At 45.9% G+C, this 19,433-nt stretch overlaps 2 protein-coding genes across 2 annotated transcripts; both read right to left on the reverse strand.

The window, feature by feature from the left end:
• Positions 1-8,894: 8,894 nt before the first annotated feature.
• LOC115572865 (tripartite motif-containing protein 16-like) lies at positions 8,895-11,551 on the reverse strand. Its single transcript, XM_030403316.1, has one exon. The coding sequence runs from the start codon at positions 11,401-11,403 to the stop codon at positions 9,742-9,744; it is 1,662 nt and encodes a 553-aa protein (XP_030259176.1). The 5' UTR covers positions 11,404-11,551; the 3' UTR covers positions 8,895-9,741.
• Positions 11,552-15,932: 4,381 nt separating this feature from the next.
• LOC115572861 (tripartite motif-containing protein 16-like) lies at positions 15,933-18,380 on the reverse strand. The gene has a single exon (XM_030403311.1). It carries the CDS (start codon positions 18,275-18,277, stop codon positions 16,607-16,609), a length of 1,671 nt encoding a protein of 556 aa, XP_030259171.1. The 5' UTR covers positions 18,278-18,380; the 3' UTR covers positions 15,933-16,606.
• Between the last annotated feature and the right edge of the window lie 1,053 nt (positions 18,381-19,433).

Below are 19,433 nucleotides of genomic sequence, written 5' to 3' on the forward strand. Positions count from 1 at the left end.
CAGAGTAGTTGTCGGGCAAAATACCAGACAATGAGAGCACCCGGCGAAAGTGATGGTGGAACCAGAATCGAGTAGCCACTTGGCTGGATTCGGAGATGAAAAGAGGATCTGTCGTTGTTATGAGATTTACGGAATTGCAAGAAATTTGCGAGGGTTTCGAAGGGATTCAGTGGTGACTGGACCTTGAAGAAGAAGACGGGTGTAGGCGGACCAAATTGATTGGTTTTGGTTTGCTTTAAGTGGAACACCATAGTGTCGTCTGAAAAGCGAGACAAGTCAGAAATGCAAGCATGACGGCTTGAGTCGAAGTGAATGGTTGAGGAGGTGAATTCGGAGCATCTGAGGAAGCCAAAAGGCAAGCAAGAACATGGCTTCCAGGGTTTGGGCGACTTGAGGAGTGCCGTACCCGGAACGGATTGTGTGGAGGCAGATTAACGGCAAGTTGGCATTAAGAGGAAGACGGCGAGGGCTTAACGAACTGTTAACGAACAGCCGGTTATTGTCTTGGAAAGAAGCTGATACCGCTAAGGTAAGCTTGGTGGTGCGTGATTTGTCATGAGGAATGGGCGTAAGTACTGAAAGAAGTCGTGGTGATGAGATCGAATGACGGAAAGGTTGTGTTGTATTGGTCGTGAAAGTAATGGAAGCTTTCCAAGCTGTCCAGTAGGAAGAGAGGGTCGAGGGTGATAGGCTGTTGATGGTGGAGCTCTGGTAGTCGCTTATCAGGGGTATAAGCGCAGGATTTACGAGTTGAATGTCGAAGCCCAACTGGCGTAGGGAAGGTATCTGCGTGAGGTGCCAAGCTTCTGAACTTCTGGCATTCATTAGCGAGCTTCGGGGGCGATTCTGCCACAAGCCATCTTCCTTTGTAGAAACCCCCAAAACCGGCCTAAGGAGCAGCATCGCTGTACAGATGGATGTCATGTGGGTTAGTTGGTTGGTCATCGTAAAAGAAAGTGATTCCGTTCCAATTGGTGATAGGGTTGAGTCACGGACAGATTTCAGCAAGGCTCGAGCTATCCAGGGAGATGGAGGTCAAGAGTGATGGGACGGAAGGGACAGAAGTTGACGTTTGGTGCGGCGCTGGGCGCAGAAGAAGGTTCGGCTGAGCTTTCCGACCGGGAATGAAGTCTAAAACTTGTTAGTGTCAAGAATGATTCCGAGAAACTCAAGGGATGTGGAGGGGCCCTCTGTTTTCTCTGCGACGATGGGACCCCGAGGTTGGAGAAGACTGAAGTCAGGGTAATCAGGCCGGAAGCGGGTGGCGATGTGGTGGGGGGAAATTGTTAGACTGGATCCAGCTGAGGGCTTCAGGTGGGGTGTCGAAGAGTTTAGGCTGCTTTGCGACCAAAGGTGAGCCTAACGGCGAAGTAATATATACCACGCCAATGGATGCTGAAGAAACGGCAGAAGTCGGGGTGAATAGGGAGGACTTTAAGAGCACTGGTCTGTTCCTGGACCTTCCTTAACTTCCTTAGCGAGCGTGCGGTCAACTGAATCTGGCTCGGTTATGGTCGATTGAAGATTTTTGATTTCAAAAGAGATAGATGATTGTGTGGAGTCCAGGGTGAAGACCTTCTTCAAGTCCTTTATGAGAAACTAGCTTTGGCGAGGTAGGTTGTACGGGCATTCGGGGTGGGCGTGGCCCCCGCTGCAGAAGGAGTAAATGTGGAGGAAGCGGCACTGGGACACGGTGCATCCGGTACTGTTGAAGCTGTTGCAAATCGAACAACCTCCTTGGTGCATGATGGGCCTGCCTTTCTTATATACGCCGTTGATTACGGGAAGATGACAGAAGGGGTAGATGACATCTGTTCTGGAGGTATGGGTGCTGGTGGAGCTGCTGACAACAGGCGAGAGAAGGCTGAAGCTCTCGTTTGTTTTTTTGTGCGGCCCAGTGTGGGTAGCTGTGTATAAAGTGAAATTAGTGGTTGCCTGTTGAGGGGGAAGAACGGGTGCCGGCATCCCGGTGCTGACGACCCCAGCCGACATGAGCTGCTGGGACTGATGGAGCTGGGAGATGGAAGCTCCCTGCATCCCGGCATAGGGTGCTGGCACCCGGTGCCAGGAGCCCCGGTTGAAGCGAGGTGCTGTGGTTGCTGGAATTAGGCGGCAGAGGGCACTGGCATCTTGGTGCCAGGAGACTTGGTTGAAGCGAGGTGCTGTTGTTGATGGAAACAGGAAGCAGAGGGCGCTGGCATCCCGGTGCCAGGAGCCCTGGTTGAAGCAATCTGCTGTGGTTGCTGGAAATAGGCGCCAGAGGGCGCTGGCATCTCGGTGCCAGGAGCCCCGGTTGAAGCGAGCAGCTGTGGTTGCTTGAAACGGGAAGCAGGGGGTGCTGGCATCTCGGTGCCAGGAGCCCCAGTTGAAGCGAGCTGCTGTGGTTGCTTGAAACGGGAAGCAGGGGGTGCTGACATCTCGGTGCCGGGAGCCCCGGTTGATCAAGCTGCTGTGGTTGCTTGAAATGGGAAGCAGGGGGTGCTGTCATCTTGGTGCTGGGAGCCCCGGTTGATCAAGCTGCTGTGGTTGCTTGAAATGGGAAGCAGGGGGGCGCTGGCATCTCGGTGCCAGGAGCCCCGGTTGAAGCGAGCTGCTGTGGTTGCTGGAAACAGGAAGCAGAGGGCTCTGGCATCTCGGTGCCAGGATCAGAATCAGAATCAGAATCCTTTAATGTCCCGCAGACGCGGGAATTTGTTTCTCGCAGCAGCAGAATATTACGAGAATAGAGCAATAGCAAAAATAGATAATAGAATAGACACTATAATTAAAAAGGGGAAGAAAATGGAATCGAATCGACGTATATACATATTTACATGATGTAGTGCAAGAATGGACAGTAATTTTTAATATACAGACCGGAGCGTTTGAAGCGAGCTGCTGTGGTTGCTGGAAACAGGAAGCAGACGGCGCTGGCATCTCGGTGCCAGGAGCCCCGGTTGAAGCGAGCTGCTGTGGTTGCTCGAAACAGGAGCAGAGGGCGCTGGCATCTCGGTGCCAGGGTCAAAATCTGAATCAGAATCCTTTAATGTCCCGCAGACGGGGAAATTTGTTGTCGCGGCAGAATATTACGAGAACAGCGCAATAGCAAAATAGACAATAGAATGAATGAATGAATGAATTACTTTTATTATTGTGTCATGCATACAGTGTATGCCCAGCCCACATGGGCTTATAGGACACCAAAAAAGAAAAGAAAGAACCAAACCAGATCCAGAGCACAACTGGATCAGCACAATATCATCAGCACATCAAAAATTAATTAAACAAATGTACCTGTCGTCTTTTCCAGGCTTGAGAGATAAAGCTAGCAGTTTTAAACACATTAAAATTAAACAACCACTCCAGCTTCTGCTCATCAGAGCACCAAAATATTTCAGGGTTTTGTCCATAGAATTCATGAAATAATACCTCTCTTAAGTCATCATACTTTGTACAGTATAAAAGGAAATGAGACTCACTCTCTACTTCATCTAGCTCACACATTTCACATATTCTATTCTCCTCTGGAATATTTTTAAATGTAAAAACCTTTTCCAGCTGGTATCTCCTGGAGAAGCGTTTTAAAGTTGAACTCGAGAATCCGATCCGTGTGAGACTTAGCGGATCTCAGATAAACTCTTTTGAACTGGGTATTGCTCTTCAGCCTCTGTTTACACCTGAGCACCGCCACCTTCTCCTCCACATTAGCGAAGGCAACTTTCACCACACCTGGACCGGGTCCTCTCGCTCGCATTCTCAGCACCGCAGCAATTTCTGGCGCAGGTTCACACTCCAAACCACTCTCCAGTAGCTCTCTTACTTTTCCATTCAAATCCTCCCCTTCATCGTAGGCCAGACCCAGTATCACAATCGACACATCAGGGTCAAATTTATCAGAGGGCTTGGAGCTAGTTGTCTGTATTTTTTCTTCAAGTGAATCCAGTCGCGACTTTAGGATACCTATTTCCAGGTCGATATTTTCTCGTATCTCCTTAACGGACTTCTTCAGTTCAGCTTTCATCATTTTTTCAAGGGAACCATACACGCTGTCAACCTTGCTACTGAACTGTTTTTCAATATTATCCATCTTCGTACTTAACAATTTCATCTCCTTCAACAACACGTTTGTTTCCTTATCTTCGTCTCTGTCTTGTCCTCGCCGCCCACGTCCATCCGCCATCTTGGATTTGCATCAAGTGGCCACAGTGACACACACACCACTAAATAGAATAGACACTATAATTAAAAAGGGGGAGAAAATAGCATCGAAGTACATATTTACATGATGTAGTGCAAGAATTGACAGTAATTTTTATATACAGACCGGAGCCCCGGTTGAAGCGAGCTGCTGTGGTTGCTGGAAACAGGAAGCAGAGGGCACTGGCGTCTCAGTGCCAGGGAGCCCCAGTAGAAGCGAGCTGCTGTGGTTGCTGGACACAGGAAGCAGAGGGCGCTGGCATCTCGGTGCCAGGAGCCCTGGTTGAAGCGAGCTGCTGTGGTTGCTGGAAACAGGAAGCAGGGGGCGCTGGCATCTCGGTGCCAGGAGCCCCGGTTGAAGCGAGCTGCTGTGGTTGCTGGACACAGGAAGCAGAGGGCGCTGGCATCCCGGTGCCAAGAGCCTCCGCTGAAACAGGCTGCTGTGGTTGTTAGCAGTGGGCTGTAGGGGGCACTGGCATCCCTGTGCCAGGAGCCTCCGCAAAGTTTAGCTGCGGTGATGGCCGGAACTGGATGGCGGTGGGCACTGTGGCGTTTGCCCTTGAGGTTGTAGGTTGCTGTAGCTGATGATGATAATCCTGATAGAAGTTGGAGGGTCCTGGAATCTATCTGGACGCTCCCTCTGGAGTGTAGTGATGCGAGAAGTGGTGGCGCAAACTCTGGAGTTGTTTGATCTGGCAGAGGATCTCTGTCTCTGCTTTTGCTGCTGCTCTTTGTTTTCTTTGGGCTTTGTCATTTGATTGTACTGTCCCTTTAACAAGAGCGTAGACATCACTGCCTGTAGGGCTGTGCGTGATGACGTCACCTGGAAGCGATCTGGTGTTAACGGAACGAACAGCCATGAGTTTATTTATTTATTTTTCGAAGATTGGCTGTTGTGGTGGCTAGAACTGGATGGCAGTGGGCACCATGACGTTGCCCTAGATGTTGTAGGTTGCTAGTGTCGATGATGAAAATCCTGATGGGGATTGGAGGGTCCTGAAATCCATCTGGGCACTCCCTTTGGAGTGGAGTGATGACGAGAGGTGGTAGCAGAAACTCTAGAGTCATTTGATCTGGCTGAGGATCTCTGTCTCCACTTTTGCTGCTGCACTTTCTGTTGTCTATGAGCTTTCTGCTGTCTTTGGGCTGTAGTATTTAATTGTACTGTCCCTTTTAACAGGAGCGTCGACGTCGCGATGTGTTGCGTGCGCGTGATGACGTCACCGGGAAGAGAGCTGGTGTTGACGGAAGAAGCACACATGCGTGTGGAGAAAGTTTGGCTTTATAGTCCATTCGGTTAAACAGAATTCATTTGTCGTTTAAAGTTTTCTGGGGAGCGGCTACTGTCCAATCGGTGACTGTAGAAGATGAAAGCCGGTCGGGGGAACTCACCGGAGCGTGGAGACGTTGTGACCGGCGAGTTGTTCGGCCGGTGTTGGCGGAACGATGGCGGGAGGCTTCGCTTCTTGGAGGTGAAGGAGTCGGCGAACTGTGGCGAACTGCAGCGATGGTGACTTTCTGTTCCGGAAATTCCTCGTCCTCTCTTTGCTGCGGAAGGAGGTGGGCTGGGAGACACGGGAGAGTCGTCGGGCGAACTATGATAATCTTGGATGTTGAGGAGAGATGAACCAGGCGGGAGACGAACCATGGATGAGACGAAGTTGGTGCTCTTCGGACCCGCTCGCGTCCTAGCCGGCTGTTGGGCCACTGGAATCAGGGTCTCGGGTACGGAGGTGACGGGAGAGTAGTCGGCTTCAGATGAATGGTGATCCTGATCTCGTCTGAAAGATTGTCCGACAGGAATAGTGATACGAAGTCCATGATGAGGTGAGTAGAGCCTGATGTTGCTCGTACAAAAGTTTGGATGTGCTCGGGCGAGGCGATGTCGCGTGATCTCGTTTCTGGGTGCGAGAGCGCAGAATACGAGAGCGAAGCAGATGAGAGGGTCAGGTGGTTATTTATAGAAATGCGGAAGTTGGCGCTGTTGAGGTGTGGTCCTGCTCCTGAAACTTCGCCAATTAAGCTTCAATTATTGTTTCTCACAGGAACGATGCAAAATCAGACTCAACGCAGGAAGCACGTGTACAATGACAACAGTAATACTTGGAGCTGACAAGAAGTTCTGCCAATACCAATAAACAGCAGCGGGGGAGCCACACACACACACACACACACAGACAGTTTAACACTCATCACTGCTCTCAGTATTGAACCAGGTCAGTGAACGCACCTTTGCCTCTTCGAGCGAGGACTTGAACGTGTCTTGGTGTTGATGCATCTGGTCCACGTGGATCCTCCAGTCCTGCAGAGCCACACACAGACCCGAGACCAGTCAAAGAGCAACACAACAGAGAGCATGCTGGGAAACTACCAGAAGAGCAACAGTAGGGAGGGATAAGCTCATTATGATAGAATAACAGTTTGAACGATCGGCATGATGAGATTATAGACAGATTGTAAACATCCGGGTCTTCTGACCTTCTGCAGGAGAAGCCCCTCCTCCTCAGAACCTCCTCAGAACCTCCTCAGCCAGTCGGTCCAACACCAAACAGACGTATTCACCTGAACCAGATTTCAGTTTGGAGGGCGGGAAGTCCACTTTAACACCCCGACAGACACATCGAGGAGTCAAATAAATCCCCTGTACTCTCAAATCTCTGATTCACAATGAGCAGCCTGAGGTCAGAATCAGAAGCACTTTATATTTCATTCAACTGTTTTATTCACTAATCATCTGCCTAGTTACAGAGCGCCTGAACGCCTCATGGAGGATAAATGTGAGACAGACTTCTGAACATGTGAAGGAGATTTTATTCTGAGCTACACGAAGAAAAATCTGAATTATGTGAGTGAAAAGTGAAAATCAAGTGTAAACTGTTAGAGGAAGAGTCTGACTTTAGCTCTGTGTTATATATGTGATCACCACATCTGCAGGTTTTCTACATATGAAGACTTCTGAAAGCACTTTTGTGTCAGTCGGAACCTGCGTACCGATCACAGGATCACAACAGAAGTTAGTTGGTTTGTAACTGAAAAAAATAACTTCAGATTTAAAACACAACACAATCTATACAGCAAGACTTTAACTGCAGACGCTCTGAATCACAACACACAAAAGTGCAGGTAAAATGTCTCTTACGAAAGACCTGAGCTCCGCCAGGATGCTGGACACGGTGGCGTTGGGCTCATCGTACTCCTGAGACAGGAAGATTGTCATTCCTCTCATTTCTGCAATGAGTGGTGGTTTTGTGCCGTGTTTCTTAAGGGACACCTTTGGATAATTAAAGGATAACAGGTGAGGAAAAGTCAGGTGTCACCGCTCGCCTCATGTTCCTCTGCAGAGGCTAAAAGGGTCCTGGGCTGATGTATATATACTCCATTTCTAATCCTCATCGCTGCATATTTTAAGGAACATTTAACCAGAAAATAGAAGAAGAGGTCTGTCATCATCTCCTCCCTCCACACTGATGGAAAGTCAGGTGAAGTTTGAAAGTCCACAAAACATTTCTGGAGCTTCACATCAACACAGCGTCGCAGCGTTCTGCTGAACAACTGAAGTAACAGTGAGAAAGATCTTCATCGACTGATTTTATTCCTGCATGAACAAACTGAATGATCAAACTGTCTGTTTTCATGACTGAATAAACTCTTTAGCATTCTCCTAACGAGCTGAATTAGCTGGAGACTAAAAAAACGAAGAAAAACATGATGTGGCTCCAAACTGACTTTAAAAGATGTTATTTACTCCTTCATCACACTCCAGACGAAAGCTTTTTTACTTAGAAACAAAAATTAATATTTCAACTTTAAAAGGAGTGTAAATAAAACACTTTTAAATCATTTTGAAGCCTGTTTAATAAATCCTCTGCACTGTAAAAAAGCAAGAAGTGACAGAAAACTCATCCAGACAGAGATTTGGAAAGCTGGCACCAAAGCTGGTGTCTCCTTCTCAATAGTAGAGTAAATAAATGACTACGGTTGGTGATTTTGATTTCGATATTTACCTTAAAATGATTCAAATGTGACTGTTAGTCTTAAAGTAAAGTGACGTTTGGACTAAAATCTTCAAACACAAAGTGTTCAACCTGAAGTTCAGCCGATGGAAGTCTGTGTGAGCTGAACATTCAGACAGCGTCAGTGGACAGAGAGAGAAATAATCTGTTGTTTGGACATTAAAGCCTGTAAGCGTCTCCTGAAAGACACCTGAAATGAAGATATGAGCCTGAAAATGAGCAGAGTATGTCTCCTTTAACTAAAAGCTGCAGACAAAGTGAGCTGAGCAGCTTTAACCTCCACTACATCTCTGGTCAGCAGGATGACGGCGCCCTCTTGTGTCCTGCATCAGTTTTCACAGTTCACTTGTTAACCTGCTGTGATGTTCACTGCAGGAAGACATGTGGAAACTTCACTGAGCCTTTGGCAGCTTCAAACAACATCAGTAAAGACACATTTAAATATATGGAACATCACACTGTGTCACTTTGTTCACAGGAGTGAACGTCCATGTCCAACAATGTGGAAAAACTTGTAACCAAATGTGAAGAATAATTTATTCACTTGATGATTTTCAGACGGCTTCAGCTCTGAACATGAACTGTAAACTTTGTGGTGTTTCAGGAGGAAAACTGCCTCAGTTATACTCTCATATTAGTGTCACATGTTCTCCATCAGCTCTGTGTGAGACCCTGGAATGAAGACGACAAGAAAAGACTTTGTTTATGTTGGTTTATTCATGATGTAAAGCTTCAGTTTGTTCACACGTCCCATCAAAGTCTTGTTAATACTTCACACGGGGCACCATAATGATTGGTATTAGATCACACGAGGCACAATTATGTAGTACTCATGGAGCATTAAAAGGTAGTTTTAGGTTAAATTTGGCTATCAATAAAAATTCTGGATTATCAGGGATAATTATCAATTATGATGAATGAAAAGATTCAATTTACATTAGATGAACTTGGGGCACCGCCCTCGAAGAAGGGAAAAGATAGCCAATTCAATAATTCATTCTCATATAAAGTTATTCAACTGTTTCTAACTCTGATTAATAATGACAACCAAATGTACTATAACACGACTGGAACAACGACAGCTTTTGTTCTGACAAACAAATACATGTAAATGTAATTCTAGATGAATTTAAAACTGTACAGAGTGATGAGAACTAAATCTGTAGGATAAATGAAGCTCTGCTGCTTTCTCTCTTTAGACTCATGCAGTGGAAGAGAAACAACAACATGCAAACACATCAGTACAAATATTCAACACACATTTAGAGCACAGAGAAGTTTATATCTTCATGCAGACAAATGTCAGTTCAGCTGAACAAAAGTCATCATGAGCAGTGAGAGCCTCCATGGTGAAACAGACACAGGAAGGAGCGCCACCTAAACACACTCAGACATTTACACAACAACAGATGACAAGATGTCAAAGTACCGCCCACAATGTTTGATTGACAGGTGAAGACACGACACAACAATCAGCCACAAACACGAAGACAGAATAAGTTTAGGAGTTAAAACTCAGAATTTAACTCACTGACCCTTAAATGACTTCTGTCTATTTGAGTTTACTGAACTCAGCAGTGCTGTCAGGATAAACATAAAATCCAGCATAGAGAGGCTGAGTGAATGTGGTCTGGACTCTGTGGAGGAGAGTCATGGTTTCAGAGACGCTGTAGAAGGACAGAATACCTGCACTGTGATCCAGGTACACTCCAACTCTGGAGGACCGAGGACCTGAGACGGGAGTTTGGACATTGTTGTGATAAAATTCATAACTGTTAGGGTAACAATGTAATGACCAAGATATGTCATTTTGTCCAAAAAAAGATACCATATCTGCTCTGCTGATGTTCTTGTATGCGACTGCTATGTAAACTTTTCCTCTCCACTCCACCTCCCAGTAACAATGTCCAGTCAGACTCTCTCTACTCAGGACCTGACAATAGTAAGTGAATCTGTCTGGGTGACTAGAATAAGACTGTGATTGACTCATTCTTGTTACTTTTCTGTTCCCTTCAGATAATAACAGCTCTGTGTATGCTGTGTTTGGATCCAGTGTGATTTCACATGAACATCTTAAGAATCCAGCTCTGGTCTCGGGTTCTGGTTGTGAGTTTGACAGTAAAACATCCACTTGAGTCACTGTCAGTGAGATGTTGGTCCGTGTCTCTCTCAGGACGTCCTGTAGTTTGTCTTTGACCTCTGACACAGCTGCTGTCACATCCTCAATGTACTTGAAAAAACGGATATTGATGCTGGATGAGTGGGTAGACTCACTGAGTGCTGACAGTGAGGGGTAGTTGTGTAGAAACTGGGTGTGATCCTCTGTGTGTGAGAGCTTCTTCAGCTCAGCGTCTTTCCTCTTCAGCTCAGTGATCTCCTGCTCCAGCTTCTCCTGAAGCTCTTTGACTCGACTCACTTCAGTTTCCTGCTGGGATCTGACCTGCTGCTTCACATCAGAGCGTCTTTTCTCCATGAGACGGATCAGCTGGGTGAAGATCTTCTCACTGTGCTCCACTGCTTTATCAGCAGAGCCATTGATGGCCTCCACCTCCTGTTGAAGCAGCTTCACATCTTCCTCTCTGTCCTGGATTCTCTGCTGGATGTTGTGTCGACTCCCCTCCAGCTCTCTCTGCCTCTCAGTCCTCTCTGCTGCAGCTGACACTGTGTCGTGGCCTTTATGTTCGTCCATGGAGCACAAAATACAGATGATCTGCTGATCAGTACGACAGAAAATCTTCATCACCTCATCATGACGAGAGCAGATGTTCTCCTGGAGCTTTTTAGACGGCTCCACCAGCTTGTGTTTTTCAAATAATTCATGATGAAGCTGAAGATGTTTCTTGCAGTAAGACATCATACAGACCAGACAGGACTTAACAGCTCTCAGTTTCCTCCCAGTGCAGACATCACAGGCCACATCTTCAGGTCCAGCATAGCAGTGATCAGCAGGAGCAGCTTGGAGTCCAGTCTTCTTCAGCTCCTCCACTAAATCTGCTAACATGGTGTTTTTCACCAGGACAGGCCTCGGTGTGAAGCTCTGCCTACACTGAGGGCAGCTGTGGGTTTTCTTCTCATCCTCTGTGTCCCAGTAGCTTTGAATACAGTTCATGCAGTAGCTGTGTCCACAGGGAATAGCCACCGGATCCTTCAGTAGATCCAAACAGACGGAACAGCAGAACTTTGCTCGGTCCATCTGATTGTTTTGTTGCGCCATTTCCCCTCCGAGTGTCAACGACTGTCTGAGATTCACTTCCTGACAACTGAATCTGGTCTGAGCTCTGATCTGAACAACAGGTGTGTCTGCAGTGAACGGGGCTCGTCAGCTCTCTCACTTCATGGTTACACCCATTTTCAAAGTGCAGATCTGAAGGGGAGGGAACAAGGAAATATAGTGACAGGGTGGAGCTGCTGTGTTTGAGAGCAGGAATAAGAGGGAGGGCTGATCCAGCTGTGCTTCATTCCAGGAAGAGGAGCGGCTCTGTGACTCTGGACTTTGTTCTGTTGTTCACAATGAAGCCTCAGTTAAAACCTGCTCCACATTTGAGAACATTATTTTCTTTTCATCAATACTTTTTCATTGAGTTTAAACATAACAGATGTACATACATGTTCGACACTTCAGGAAAAAAACGTGAATGACACAGACATTAAGATAAATAGATAACAACAATAAAAAAATAAATAAACAAAAAAGAAAAAATAGGTATGTTAAAGCTTCTCTTCACATCATGTTAGTTTTGACACAACTTCTCAATCGGTTTGTCATTTCCACCATGTTCAAGAACGGATAAGAAAGGATTCCAGGATTCAAAGCTCCTATAAGTAACTTTCACAAGTTACTTTTTCCATAGACATATTTATTACCATTTCTTTCAACAAGTTACCTATACTTGGTGAATTTTTTTTTTTCGATTGTAAAGCAATTTGACGCTTTTCTTGTAATGGACACATGTCCATCCATCCATCCATCCATCGTCTGTAACCACTTTATCCCTTTATGGGGTCGCAGGGTTTTTGCTGGAGCCAATCCAAGCTGTCTCTGGGCGAGGGCAGAGTATGCCCTGGACAAGTCGCCAGCTCATCGCAGGGCCAGACACGTCTATAAATGTATATTTCTTACTCTTCAGTGGCATTTTTAGAGGATATAAGTGTAATATAAGATACAGATAATGGCATTGTTACGCTCTGTTGGAGATAGTGAACCCAAATGCAGACAATGAGGCGGGGAGTAGAGTGCAAGGTAATTTATTTGACTTCACAATGTCTCACAGGTGAAGGTGCGGAGAGAGTCAGGCTGAGTCTCGTCCGGGTGGTGGAAGGAGGAGGAGAGGTAGCTCACGGTGGTGCTGGTGGTTAGCGTGGCGAGTAGAGACTCAGGTGAGAACAGGGCAAGCCTGTTTGTCTGCAAAGGTGCGTAGAGCTGGGATGCTGGAAGTGGAGCCACAAAGCGTGGGTCTGCAAAATTTCACCAGAAGAGGGAGGAAAGCCACACTTTTTGTCCCGGTTAGTATTGGGGAGCAGGGATACAGTGACGATCCACCTACCGCTGACTTCACCGAGTGGAACAGGTAAGCAGACTCCGGAGCAGGAGCAGAACTCCAAACCTCCTTGCAACATGTTATATGGGACGTGACCTTGCCCTCCTGGGCTGAGAGAAGATGGGGTTGATAGCTGTAAGAGTGTTGAACGAGGACATTCCTGTGGCTGAGCTGGTCAGTGAATTATGCAAGTACTCAACTCAAGGGAGGAAGGAGGACCAGGAATTGGGATTATGGGCCGTGATGCAGCGAAGGGCGGTCTCCAGGTCCTGGTTGGCTCTCTCAGTCTGTCCATTTAACTACAGATGATAACCTAATGTGAGACTGCAGGTGGTGCCAAACACCTTATAAAAAGCCTGCCAGACATGAGATGTAAACTGGGGACCACAATCTGAACCAATGTCAGTGGGGAGACCATGGAGCCAGAAAACATGGAGGGTGAGCAGGTCAGCAGTTTACAGAGGCGTATGGGAGCTTGACCAAGAGAATTCAATGGACCATCTTGGAGAAGTGATCCACAATGGTGAGAAAATGGTGTGTCCATTTGAGAGCGGAAGACCAGTGACAGAATCCACTGCTATATGGGACCAGGGACAACTAGGAACAGGCAGGGGTCTGAGGAGACCAGCGGGAGGACAATAAGATGATTTGCTCCATGTACACACAACAAAGGCCGCCACAAACTCACTCACGACCCTTGATTGGCTAGGCCAACAGAAGTGCTGGCAAAGAAACTGCAACATCTGTTTGGTTTGTGGGTGGGAGTTGAACCTGGAAGGATCGCCCGACTGTAACCTGGGAATGGACTTCCTGCCCTCCCGCCCAATGGTCTCAATCTCCCACATAGCGGTTCCAATGATCCAGGGAAAGGCACGATGGGATCGGGGTGAGCAGGGGGTGCATCAGAGGAGAAGCTTCAAGAGAGGGCATCTGGCTTTTCATTTCTGGAACCGAAACAGAATGAGAGGGTGTAGTCAAAATGGCAAGGTTCTTGTGGTCCGTCCAAATGAGGAAAGGCTCCAGGGTCCTGTCCAGCCAGTGTCGGCACTGCTGGTGAGCGAAGACCACTGCCAGAAGCTCACGATTTCCTAGGTTGTAGTTTGTCTCTGTTGGGGAGAGACATCGTGAGAAAAACACAGGGATGAAGCTTGTGAAAAGTAGCATTGTGCTGGCAGAGAATGGCTCCACGTCTGAGTCTGAGTCTGAGGCGTCCACCTCCACCACGAACTGATGAGCCGGGTCGGGAGGCTCCCAGATGCGGACATGGCGGTAGGCGTTCTGAAGGTCCAGTTTTGTTCAAATGCGGGCGTGACACAAAGGCTTGTAGGATGGATCGATCAGAGGTAGTAGGTATTCATTTTTCACTGTTACATCATTTAGGACTCGGTAATCACTACAGGGTCCCATCCTTCTAACCCACGAAGAAGAAGCCAGCCCCGAGGTGAGACAAGGAGGACCTGATTAAACCAGAGGCATGGGAGTTGTTGATGTACTCCTCCATCGACTCTCTCTCAGGGCGTGACAGGTTGTAAAGGCGATGGGCATGGCATAGACGGGGCTCGTTCTTTCAGAACACTGTGGCTAGATCATGGTATGCAACTGGCACTGGAATCAAATCTGGGGATGTAGGAGGGATGGAAGCTGATACCTTGACTGATGTAGCAGCAGAATGAAACAGTGGGAGTGGCAAAAAGTGCTCAACTTTGAAACAATCTTTCAACTTCCTTCTAATAAAGAAGGCATGTGTGGACCGCTTCCACAAAGGACACAAGTTTACTGGATGAATAAAGACCTGCTACAGTTTTAATCCCTTTATCTGCCCATACTTTAAAGCCTGCCTCGGAGTTTAGGGCATCTGTTGTCCCATATGAAATCAGTAAATAGTTTGTAGTTAGTTTATAGTTTATAAGTCTTAGAAAAAAGTGTTTCGGAGGTACCAAGGGGATATTTTTAAAGAGGTCTAACAGCTTGGACAGAATATTGATTTTCAAAATATTTATGGGACCAATTAAGGACATGGATAAACATGTCCATATTTCAATAGAATCAGAAGTATTTTACAAAAAAGGGTCATAATTTAATGAAACAATATTCTCAAGTGTTGGTACAATCTTTATGACCAGATATGTGAAGCCTTCAGTTGTATTAAAAATGGATGCACCATTGTTGAATTGTTGTCCATCTCTCTCATTCAGTGACATAATCATGCTTTTACAATTGTTTATCTTGTACCCAGAGATCTTCCCAAAATCACTAATAAGCTCTACTAAAGCATTGCATGAATAGCTTATGATATTTCCCTCAATGTTAACTCTTCTTCTAGATGAATCTTATCTTCTTCTGAAATCTGTGGTGAATTAAGATTATCTAAGAACTGCATCTGGAATTCCAAGTTAGCAGAGCACTCTGAACTACATAGCTTTTCATAATAATCTCTACATGCTTCATTAATCTTCACTCAATTGTTTATGTTTCCTGATGGGCCTTCAATTGTGACAATATGTCGCTCAGTTTGTTTTTGTTTGATCTGCCATGCAAGTGGTCTGCCCTGAGAGGTTAGAGATTAAGAGAAATAAATCATTGTTAAAATAGTAACTATCATCGTTAGGACCAGATACATGATCACATTTTCTTTTTTCAATTTAATAACATATCTGTGACAAGTAATATACAGATTCCCCGACAATTCCAATGAAATCTCTTCTTTTGATTTCAAAGACACTTAAAATAAAAATATGAGCCTGAAAATGAGCAAAATATGTCTTCTTTAACTAAAAGCTGCAGACAAAGTGAGCGGGGCTGCTTTAACCTCCACTACATCTCTGGTCAGCAGGATGACGGCGCCCTCTTGTGTCCTGCATCAGTTTTCACAGTTCACTTGTTAACCTGCTGTGATGTTCACTGCAGGAAGACATGTGGAGACTTCACTGAGCCTTTGGCAGCTTCAAACAACATCAGTAAAGACACAATTAAATATATGGAACATCACACTGTGTCACTTTGTTCACAGGAGTGAAATACTTGTAACCAAATATGAAGAATAATTTATTCACTTGATGATTTTCTGACGCCTTCAGCTCTGAACATGAACTGTGAACTTTGTGGTGTTTCAGGAGGAAAACTGCCTCAGTTATACTCTCATATTAGTGTCACATGTTCTCCATCAGCTCTGTGTGAGACCCTGGAATGAAGACGACAAGAAAAGACTTTGTTCATGTTGGTTTATTCATGATGTAAAGCTTCAGTTTGTTCACACGTCCCATCAGTAAAGTCTGTTCAATGACTCTTGTTCAATGATTTCACTTCATCCACACAATCAGTTTGTTTGAATCTCAGCTACGTACAAGAACATAATAAATGATCTTCCTCACATATTATTGAATTTGTGTGACAATCGGAACAACGACAGCTTTTGTTCTGCTAAACAAATAAATGTAAATGTGATTCTAGATGAATTTAAAACTGTACAGAGTGATGAGAACTAAATCTGTAGGATAAATGAAGCTCTGCTGCTTTCTCTCTTTAGACTCATGCAGTGGAAGAGAAACAACAACATGCAAACACATCAGTACAAATATTCAACACACATTTAGAGCGCAGAGAAGTTTATATCTTCATGCAGACAAATGTCAGTTCAGCTGAACAAAAGTCATCATGAGCAGTGAGAGCCTCCATGGTTAAACAGACACAGGAAGGAGCGCCACCTAAACACACTCAGACATTTACACAACAACAGATGACAAGATGTCAAAGTACCGCCCACAATGTTTGATTGACAGGTGAAGACACGACACAACAATCAGCCACAAACATGAAGACAGAATAAGTTTAAGAGTTAAAACTCAGAATTTAACTCACTGTCCCTAAAATGACTTCTGTCTATTTGAGTTTACAGAACTCAGCAGTGTCATAAACATAAACTCCAGCATAGAGAGGCTGAGTGAATGTGGTCTGGACTCTGTGGAGGAGAGTCATGGTTTCAGAGACGCTGTAGAAGGACAGAATACCTGCACTGTGATCCAGGTACACTCCAATTCTGGAGGACCAAGGACCTGATGCGGGAGTTTTGACTTTGTTGTGATAAAATGTATAATTGTGATTGTCACAATCTAATGACCAAGATTTGTCAGTTCGTCCAAACAAACATTCAGTAGAGTTCCCTGCTCTGCTGATATTCTTGTATGCAACTGCTACATAAACAGCTCTGCCTTTCCTCTCCACCTCCCAGTAACAACGTCCAGTCAGACTCTCTCTACTCAGGACCTGCCACCAATCAGTGAATCTGTCTGGGTGATCAGAATAAGACTGTGGTTGACGGATGTATGTTACTTTTCTGTTCCCCTCAGATAATAACAGATGTGTTTGTGCTGTGTTTGGATCCAGTGTGATTTCACATGAATATCTTAAGAATCCAGCTCTGGTCTCGGGCTCTGGTTGTGGGTTTGACAGTAAAACATCCACTTCAGTCACTGTCAGTGAGATGTTGGTCCATGTCTCTCTCAGGACATCCTGTAGTTTGTCTCTGAGCTCTGACACAGCTGCTGTCACATCCTCAAAGTAGTTGAGAGGACGGATCTTGATGCTGGATGAGTGTGTAGACTCACTGAGTGCTGACAGTGAGGGGTAGTTGTGTAGAAACTGGTTGTGATCCTCTGTGTGTGAGAGCTTCTTCAGCTCAGCGTCTTTCCTCTTCAGCTCAGTGATCTCCTGCTCCAGCTTCTCCTGAAGCTCTTTGACTCGACTCACTTCAGTTTCCTGCTGGGATCTGACCTGCTGCTTCACATCAGAGCGTCTTTCCTCCATGAGACGGATCAGCTGGGTGAAGATCTTCTCACTGTGCTCCACTGCTTTATCAGCAGAGCCATTGATGGCCTCCACCTCCTGTTGAAGCAGCTTCACATCTTCCTCTCTGTCCTGGATTCTCTGCTGGATGTTGTGTCGACTCCCCTCCAGCTCTCTCTGCCTCTCAGTCCTCTCTGCTGCAGCTGACACTGTGTCGTGGCCTTTATGTTCGTCCACAGGACAGATATAACAGATATACTGCTGATCAGTACGGCAGAACATCTTCATCACCTCATCATGACGAGAGCAGATGTTCTCCTGGAGCTTCTCTGACGGCTCCACCAGCTTGTGTTTCTTGAATGTAGAGGACTTAAAGTGAGGCTGAAGATGTTTCTCACAGAAAGAGGCTAAACAGACCAGACAGGACTTGACAGCTCTCAGTTTCCTCCCAGTGCAGACATCACGGGCCACATCTTCAGGTCCAGCATAGCAGAGATCAGCAGGAGCAGCTTGGAGTCCAGTCTTCTTCAGCTCCTCCAGTAAATCTGCTAACATTGTGTTTTTCACCAGGACAGGCCTCGGTGTGAAGCTCTGACTACACTGAGGGCAGCTGTGGGTTTTCTTCTCATCCTCTGTGTCCCAGTAGCTTTGAATACAGTTCATGCAGTAGCTGTGTCCACAGGGAATAGTCACCGGATCCTTCAGTGGATCCAAACAGATGGAACAGCAGAACTTTGCTCGGTCCAGCTGATTGTTTTGCTGCGCCATTTCACCTCCGAGTGTCAACGACTGTCTGAGATTCACTTTCTGATAACTGAAACTGGTCTGAGCTCTGATCTGAACAACATGTGTTTCTGCAGTGAACGGGGCTCGTCAGCTCTCTCTCTTCCTGGTTACACCCATTTTCAAAGTGCAGATCTGAAGGGGAGGGAACAAGAAAATAGAGTGACAGAGTGGAGCTGCTGTGTTTGAGAGCAGGAAGAAGAGGGAGGGCTGATCCAGCTGGGCTTCATTCCAGGAATGTTTGAGAGACACTCTGTGTTTAACACTCGTTCACAACAGAGATGATTTCTCTTTTAAAAACTCTGATCACTTCAGTTTTTAGTAGGTGAACTCTTCTTAGAATTAGAGGGTTTGATGACGACTCTCCAGTTTTCACAATCAATGAAAACTTTTTTGGGGAGGTCGGAAGGGAGTCATGCTATGTGGGGTTGAGGTGAAGTCTGAACAAATGAGTTTTGAGTCTTTCATGGAAGATGGAGTGATTGAAGTGAAGTGATTCCACTGTTCTGACATTGGTCAGGAGTTTGTTCCACCACTGAGGCGCCAAAACAGAGAAGAGTCGCGGCTTCGCTGAGTGGGCTTTGTTTGCTCTCAGCGATGCTGGTACCAGTCAGCCAGCTGATGTAGTAGAGCGAAAGGCTCTCACTGGGGCGTGAGGTCTGACCATTGTTTGGAGGTAGATGGGTGTAGTTCTGTTGACGGCCTTGAAGGCCAGCAGCATTGACTTGAATTGACTTGAATTGGATGCAGGCCACAACAGTAAGCCAGTGGAGGTCACGGAGGAGGGGAGTCGCATGGGAGAATTTGGGTAGATTTTAAACGAGGCACGCTGCAGTGTTCTGGATACACTGCAACGGTTTAGTCGCAGAGGCTGTGATGAAGAGGAGTTCAGTTTTACTAAGGTTGAGTTTCATTCGATGCGCGGTTGTTTAAGCAAAAATTTCTGCAGACATTCAGAGATGCGCATTACAACCAGTGTTGGGGCTCGTTACTCAAAAAAGTAATATATTACAAATTACAGATTACTCTCAAAAATAGTAATGCCTTACATTACATGATTACTCCCTGAAGAAAGTAATTAGTTACATTACTCGTTACATTACTTGTTACATTCTTTCTACTTGCTCTATAAAATTTCCTG

This window comes from Sparus aurata, chromosome 21, assembly GCF_900880675.1.
Source record: "Sparus aurata chromosome 21, fSpaAur1.1, whole genome shotgun sequence".
Taxonomy (NCBI): domain Eukaryota; kingdom Metazoa; phylum Chordata; class Actinopteri; order Spariformes; family Sparidae; genus Sparus; species Sparus aurata.